Below are 7579 nucleotides of genomic sequence, written 5' to 3' on the forward strand. Positions count from 1 at the left end.
GAAAAAGTATAGGTAAAACTGATGTTAGAGCAATACAGAGTTAAATGTTTTTAAAAAAAAGAAGATTTATTGTAACATTAGATTTTAAAAATGTTTGTTACAAATTAAAAGAAGGAACCCAACCATTAATTTATCTTTTAAAAACAGTATTGTTATATAATACATTAATTCAACTTTTTTAGTTGGTCTATAATTGACTTGGATATGTTTATTCATAGTTTGTCTGATAGTTCTGTCTTCTTATTAAATACTTTTGTTGCATTAATGTTCCCATCTGAGGTGCCTTTGCTGCTAGTTTGTGGATCATTAGAAACAAATAGATTAGTTACGACTTAAATGCCACCCGATTAGTATCCGGATAACATTTAGGAAGCTGTTGATGTTCCAGTCACGTCTCTAAACTCTCCATTTCGCTCCGTATTTTCACGTTGCTCTCGTCGACGTCACAAACAGGAAGTGGATGCGGAAATACACAGTTCATCAGCTGGCTGCAGGTAGTTTGGTAGTTTACAGGCAGGTTTTGTCTGTCACAAGTCAGTTTTTCAGTCAAGATGTTGAAGGCGGTTATTTTAATTGGAGGCCCCCAGAAAGGTAAGAGAAAAATAAAAATCCTAACCATCGTGTCGTGTTGTCAGAGTCTGTTATGTGTGGTCAAAGCGAAGCTAAACTGCTAAAGTTAATGCTAAGAGACGCGATGAGCTTTGTTTAAGATCTATCACTGACGTGGCAAAATGAGAGGACACCACACAAACAAGGAAAGCAGCGTTTAAGTCTTGATAGTCTTCTAATATTTATGACCACAACGATTACTGATAATTTGTAGACAGCAGTTTATTTGTTTAGTTCACTTAGCTCGGCTCTGTATAAATAAACGTAATGCTGTATTAAATAAAGTATGTTAAGTTTATTTTTCGGGGCTTTTAAATGTTACTCTCGGATTAATTTAACGAATATGTGTAATCTTGATCCACTTTTTATTTCGACGTGCACATATCCACAGTGCAATCATAAGTAAAATTTAGTAAACACTACGGAAATAATAGTGGTAACTAAAATAGAGACTTGACGTTAATTTTTGATGCACATGAGCCATGACATAAAGTTATCTGTAATATAATATGATTAGCAAGTAAGCACCTACTTGCTGTGCAGGCACAAGGTTCAGACCGCTGTCATTTGAAGTTCCCAAGCCCTTGTTTCCAGTTGCTGGCGTTCCCATGCTGCAGCACCACATTGAAACTTGTGCCAAGGTCAGTATCACTGCAACGGTCTTCAGTCACCTTGTATCAACCTAACTGGGTGTTAAAATAAGAGCGTGTCCTTCCAGTTAGTGTTCGGTGATCATTTCTTTGCTTGTGCCTTCTGATGCAGGGAACAGTCCAGTAATAGTAAGACATTTTATTGTTCCAGGTGCCGAATATGAAAGAGATTTTGCTCATCGGCTTTTATCAGCCAAATGAAGAACTAACCAGGTTCATGTTCAATGCACAGCAGGAGTTCAAGATTTCCATCAGGTAAACAACAGCGCTCAAAAACACATGAACATAAGCACTTTTGGCTCTCTTACTAAGCAAAGTTCAAGCATTCATTCCATTCAAGCATGTACTAGGTATAAGCAAATTGATATTGGATTATGTGTATGTATGTTGTCATATCAACTGTTTTTACATGCTTGAAAGAATAAATCAAATCAAATCAAAGTTGTTAGTTTAATAATCTCTGTTGCACATTGACAGCAATGCCACATGTTTCTTACTTTGTGTTCAGGGGCTGTGGGAGTTTTGAGCATGCACTGCTTAAGTCTGAAGATGTAATGATGGTGGTTGTTTTCTTGCCTTGTTGCACCACTATTTCTGAATGACTGCAGGTATGGTGTTCTTTCTGGCTCTGCACTACAGGTATTTGCAGGAGTATGCTGCCCTGGGCACAGGAGGGGGCATTTATCACTTCAGAGATCAGATTCTTTCCGGCAATCCAGCGGCCTTCTTCATTCTGAATGCTGATGTCTGTTCGGCATTTCCTCTCACAGAGATGCTCAGCTTCCAGAAAGAACACGGAGAACCAAACAGCTTTGTTATCCTTGGGACAACGGTGAGATTTTAATATTGGCAGCTGGTGCTATCTTTGATTGAACTTTGCCTGTAAAATGCAGTAAATGTAAAACTCTAAAAATGATATTTGCTAGGCTGATAGGGATGAAACATTTCTATCACAATTTGACATATCTAACGACCATACTGCCATTCTTCTCTAATCAGGCAAACAGAAAGCAATCCATGAATTATGGCTGTATCGTTGAAAATGAGGAAACAAATGAGGTATAAACCTTTCTTGTCTTCTCCAAATATTCACCCTTTGCTGTTTCATCTTGAGGTCATACTTTACCTGCTCCTCTTTTTCTGCAGGTCTTGCATTATGTGGAAAAGCCAAGCACCTTTGTGAGTGACATCATCAACTGTGGAATATACCTCTTTAACCCAGACATCTTTCAGCACATTGGCAAAGTCTTCCAGAAGAATCAACAGGACATGCTGTTGTGAGTTTTAAGCATGCCTTCTTCAGGGTTCGTGCATGGGAATACCTGTGAATACCATTTACGGCATTTCTCCTCTTCATTTGTCTTTTTTTCCTTTCCATCTCCTTCCTGCCATGATTTCTGTTTCCTCATACACTCATCAGATATCCATATGATGGGTAAGTTGGTACATTTAGGTTGCATGGTATGGTTCTTGAGCACTTATGGTGTGTGGTGTGAGCTGTAGAAAGATAACCCATGGTAAGGCTGAGGTTGTACAGGATGTGTTGTGACCACTGCCTGTACCCTTTTCTTTGCACTTCTGCTAAATTATGCACCATCTATTTTGGAAGCACCTTTAATTTATTTATTTATTTATTTATGGTTGTGTTTCTTGGCAAATATTGACCTTAAAATGGGCACTGCTGGGGAATCTCTATGCCAGTCAGAAACTAAATGTTTGACATATTAGGAAATATACTTATTTGCCCTGTTGCTGAGTGTTAGGTGAGAAGACTAATCTGTAGAAAACCAAAGTGTAAGAACAGATATTTTTTATATAACAGTGGGTTTATCTATTTCTCTGTTGCCTTGCCATTGCTCAGAGCCAAGAAACAGTCTAACAGATAAAGTGATATTGTTTTTACACTCAATTTTTGTAAGGATTAAACAAAATGAGATATAACGGGTCAGTTAGTGAGCTTTATAGACTGGTTTTGTTACCTTTAGGTAAAGTCGACCCTTTTGTTCCCTCTGTTTCCACTGTTATTTGTGAGATAACCAGCTGCTTGCTGTAGCTTCATATTTGATGTACAAAAATGAGATTGATATTGATCTTTTCATCTGTCAGATACCAGATTTTCCAGAAAGTTGAACATTTGCCTTAAGTCCTAAAATATAGACAAACATCACTTGAGATATCCAGAAGTTTAAAACATTTATAATCCATAATTTAGGATCAGGTTTCATCTTTGTCCAGAAAAACTGAGCCTAATGCAGCTTTCTCTTCTGAGTGTCAAACACTACATTCTGCATTTTCCATTTCTTAAAAGTAACTGAAATGTTTACTGACTTTCTTATGTTTATTTTTGTGTCTTTTATGTTGTTTTCTCTAGATTAGCTAGCAAAGAATAATTAGATAGCTTGTTTAACGTAGCACAAAGATGACATATTGGGTTTGAGAGTTAAGAACGAGAATTTTGTGATTTTTTTTTTTAATTAATTTTTATCTCATTAAATCTTGTTCTGTTTATTTACTACACTAATAGCCTAAAGGTGTATGTGGATTCAGCACACAGGATCACTATATGGATTTTTGTTTTGACACTTTATGTTTCTGGTGCCAAATGTTAGTAAACCTAACTTCTGGCACCCTATGGCCACTTGAAATATGTTGCAAAGGGTCAAACCACACTGTGCATAAGTCATCTGCTAACATCAGTAGCACTTAAATGAAGCTGGGTACTGAATCAGCAAAACTGGTGAACACATCAGAGAGACTTGATAGAACTGATAAGTGTTACTCTGCAAAATCTCTCAGGGACACCTTTGCCTCAAACCACATCCTCTCCTATTTGGTAAAATTTCGATTATAGGTGCAGTCTCTTAAAATATTCTTTTCATCAATATTTAACACTTTCATCTTGAGGCTCTCACAATGCGCTATGCCAGAGACCATAATTAATATGGAACACTGAGAACCTTCGACTTTTGGATCACTACTAGATAATCTGCTTCAGTTTTGACCCAGCATTGACACCATCAAAGTTAGATTCACTGGTGCATTTGAACTTGGCGCTCTCATTTCATTCTTGGGTCTGGGTTGTGGGGTAATAAATTCATGTTAGTCTTTGGCTATAAGAGACTTGGTAATGGAACCACTGAGTAGATTTTTGCAATCAGCTAAATATTTGCAGGATCTCAACAACTGTTATACTACAAGAGGGAAGAAGGCCGTATTCTTTTTTTGTTAGCAGGATGATGGCTGTGGTTCATGGCTATAGAGAGACCCTGGGCTTTTGTTGAAAGAAAATGTGTATCATTCTCACTTCAAATGTTTGGCAAAAGATTTAATATTAGGACTCTGAACCTGGTTTTTAACTTCCCATCAAGTAATGATCTGTCTTTTGCAGAGAGGAGCCAACCAATGGCTGGCACAGAGCAGAGGCTATCAGGCTGGAGCAGGATATTTTCACTGCCCTGGCAGGACAGAGAAAACTCTACGTGTATAAAACCCTCAGCTTCTGGAGCCAAATTAAATCTGCAGGGTGAGTGAATATGACAGAATTGCTGTCAGGTTCAACAGGACATGCACTCATCATTCCAACATTTATAGCCCTGTAGCCTGTCAAATTTCAGAGGAGAGGAGAGACATTGGACTTGCATAAATATAAGCTTCAAGCCTAGTTTAAATAGTATTTAAAAATTGTTGAGACTTAGACACTCAAATCCACTGAGGCAGCAAGCTTCAGTAAACATGCAAATAGTTTTGAGACCCCACAATCATCATTGCCTCAACAGATATTAACTCCTTTTGTTTTTCCTTTTGTAATTTTGTTTCAGGTCTGCTATTTATGCCAGTCGATTGTACCTCACTCAGTATCACACAACTCATCCTGAAAGACTGGCCTCAAATAAGGAAGGAGGGCCCAGAATAAGTGGTAGGATTAATTAACCCTCTATAGCTTTGTCTCTTCTTCATAGAACAAACAAGTTTATTTATACTTCTTGTTTCCCCAGGTAATGTCTATATTCATCCTACAGCCAATATTGACCCCACTGCTATGGTAGGAGTTCTCCCATACTGTGTTACACTTGCATACCAATGAACATCATGTTCTGTCAACAGCACACCGTCTTGTGACAAACATGCATGTAGAGACTCTTACTGTAAAACTGCACATGATGTAGTAAGTGTGCATGACGTCATTTAAAAAATGTAATAATCCTTAAACAGTGTATTATAAATGGTGAGCACAAAATGTAAAAAGTTTTATACATGATGTAATAGGTTATCACATTTTACACAAGTGATTAATTCGAGTTTAGTGGTAACTTTAATGTTAAAAACATTATAACCCAACACATTTTATAAAAACATGTAATGCAGGTATATAGCACAGATATAGATATGCTCATTGCATAATGTAACTGGCTTCCTGCTTGGAGGGTTGAAGTTAATTAGGTGTTTACCAGTTTGCATAGTGGTTATCACTTTGGGTAATTTCTTTTTTGCAGTTGGGTCCGAACGTCTCAATTGGCACCGGAGTGACGATTGGTGCTGGGGTCAGAGTACGAGAATCCATCATTCTCCATGGTGCAAATCTACAGGTGAGCCCCTGTGAATATACACTAGTCTGCACTATGTATGAGTATAGAATGTTTTCCATCACGGGCGAAACAGGACGATCCACACGTTGTAACGATGGGCTCTGAAACTGTGCGTGCCACATGAACCACTGCTCTGCTCTACTAAAGTGGCATTTTCCAAAGTCACATGAGGACTTTTTCATCACCTGCTATTGTTTTGGTATGTCGGTGTATTGACGTGCACCACAGCGGGAATGAGGTGCATTGCGATTTAGCTTCCAAAATGTGTTTAAATTGACAATGTTGTTTTCATTTGCTTGCCAAATTATTAGGAAAATAGTTGCTGAAAACTTGGAAAGACAGAACTATGCGGAGTTGGACCGTTTCATCATTTTTGAGTTCAGGATTTTTTGGGTGGGTCACAACAGCCAGAGGCAGCTGTGTCATTCAGGTAGCACAGCAGTAATAACCGGCTCCAGAACTAATGTAAACGGAATATAGAGCTCATAAGAGTCCATGGTTTTCAATGGCTTTGGTACAAAGGTACAAAATTGGAATGCTAATGTTAGCTTGCTGGTGATGCAGACATATAGTCTCATCTGCATCAAATTTTAGGCCTTTGGATGCTTTTAGTGCTCTCCATCTCTGACATGCCAAACCAATGTTAACCCTGGTGTTGCCTTGTTCTTTATAGCACTCTTTCTGTGCTACAGAACATGGCCTCCTGGGTCTAACGGCTCTGCTCCCATCCTGGGTTGTACCTGCACAGGGAGCTTCCACAGTCCGTCTTTGAAATGATCCATACTGGTTTGAAAAATGCAAATTCTAACCTCGGATCAGCAGCGGCGTGACGTGATTCTTAACAACAACAACAACAACAACAGCAACAACAGCAGCAGCAGGAACACGACACTTCTAGAAATTTTTACTTTATTTATCCAAATTTGTGATTTTATGTACTTGGTAATCTCTTTAATCATTCAGATTTCTCTGGGTGGTTAATAACACATGTTCCTGTGGTGTGACAAACTCAGAACACATTTATTTTCACTTTACCCTGACTTTAAAAGGCTTTTGTTATGGTTAAATAAGAGCAACATTTTCTGAACTTCATATCTTTCTTCACAGTACAAAACATCAAGTTTGGAATTAAACAGAACCTCAAACTAATCGAGCTGAAGGCAAATGTACCTGTCGGTGAAAGGTTAACCTTTTATTACGAACATTATCTGCACTTCAGCAGTGATTTCCTTGAAATGTATTTTAAGCTCTTCTGTCACACCAGAAATATTGCGGCCTGCGCCTCTCACTAAGATGTCATTTTTAACGATTTGGAGGCTGGCATAATTTAATCCCATGTCTCCAGAGATGACTGGGTGCCTAGGAAATGAATTGAGACTGCAGGTGACTTATTGGCTTTTATTGTATATTGCCTTCAAGGACAATTTGTTAGCTGAGGTATGCTTCCACATAAACAACTCCTGTTTTTAATCATGCACCATAAGTCTTCCACGTTCAGTTATTTAACATGTAGTAACCGTGTCAAATACAGCATACATGGAGAAGGGATCATCTGTTGATGAGTTCTTGAAAAACCTTACCTCAAGAACTCATATTGTTGCCATATTGTTTTTCCTGAAGGATCACTGCTGTGTTTTGAACAGCATTGTGGGATGGGATAGCACTGTTGGAAAGTGGGCAAGAGTAGAAGGAACCCCAAGTGACCCAAACCCCAATGATCCCTATGCAAAGATG

The 7579-nt window shown here is 38.3% G+C and overlaps 1 protein-coding gene across 1 annotated transcript in view; it reads left to right on the forward strand.

The window, feature by feature from the left end:
* The first annotated feature begins 377 nt into the window (after positions 1–377).
* Positions 378–7579, forward strand: part of gmppaa (GDP-mannose pyrophosphorylase Aa) — a 9851-nt gene continuing 2649 nt past the window's right edge. Inside the window, 11 exon segments of the mRNA XM_020621198.1 lie at positions 378–591; positions 1153–1250; positions 1411–1514; positions 1899–2091; positions 2259–2318; positions 2406–2536; positions 4648–4782; positions 5078–5175; positions 5255–5301; positions 5753–5845; positions 7466–7579. Coding sequence (XP_020476854.1) covers positions 552–591; positions 1153–1250; positions 1411–1514; positions 1899–2091; positions 2259–2318; positions 2406–2536; positions 4648–4782; positions 5078–5175; positions 5255–5301; positions 5753–5845; positions 7466–7579 — 1113 coding nt within the window. The 5' untranslated portion in view covers positions 378–551.

The sequence above is a fragment of the Monopterus albus genome, unplaced genomic scaffold (assembly GCF_001952655.1).
Source record: "Monopterus albus unplaced genomic scaffold, M_albus_1.0 scaffold254.1, whole genome shotgun sequence".
Classification (NCBI taxonomy): domain Eukaryota; kingdom Metazoa; phylum Chordata; class Actinopteri; order Synbranchiformes; family Synbranchidae; genus Monopterus; species Monopterus albus.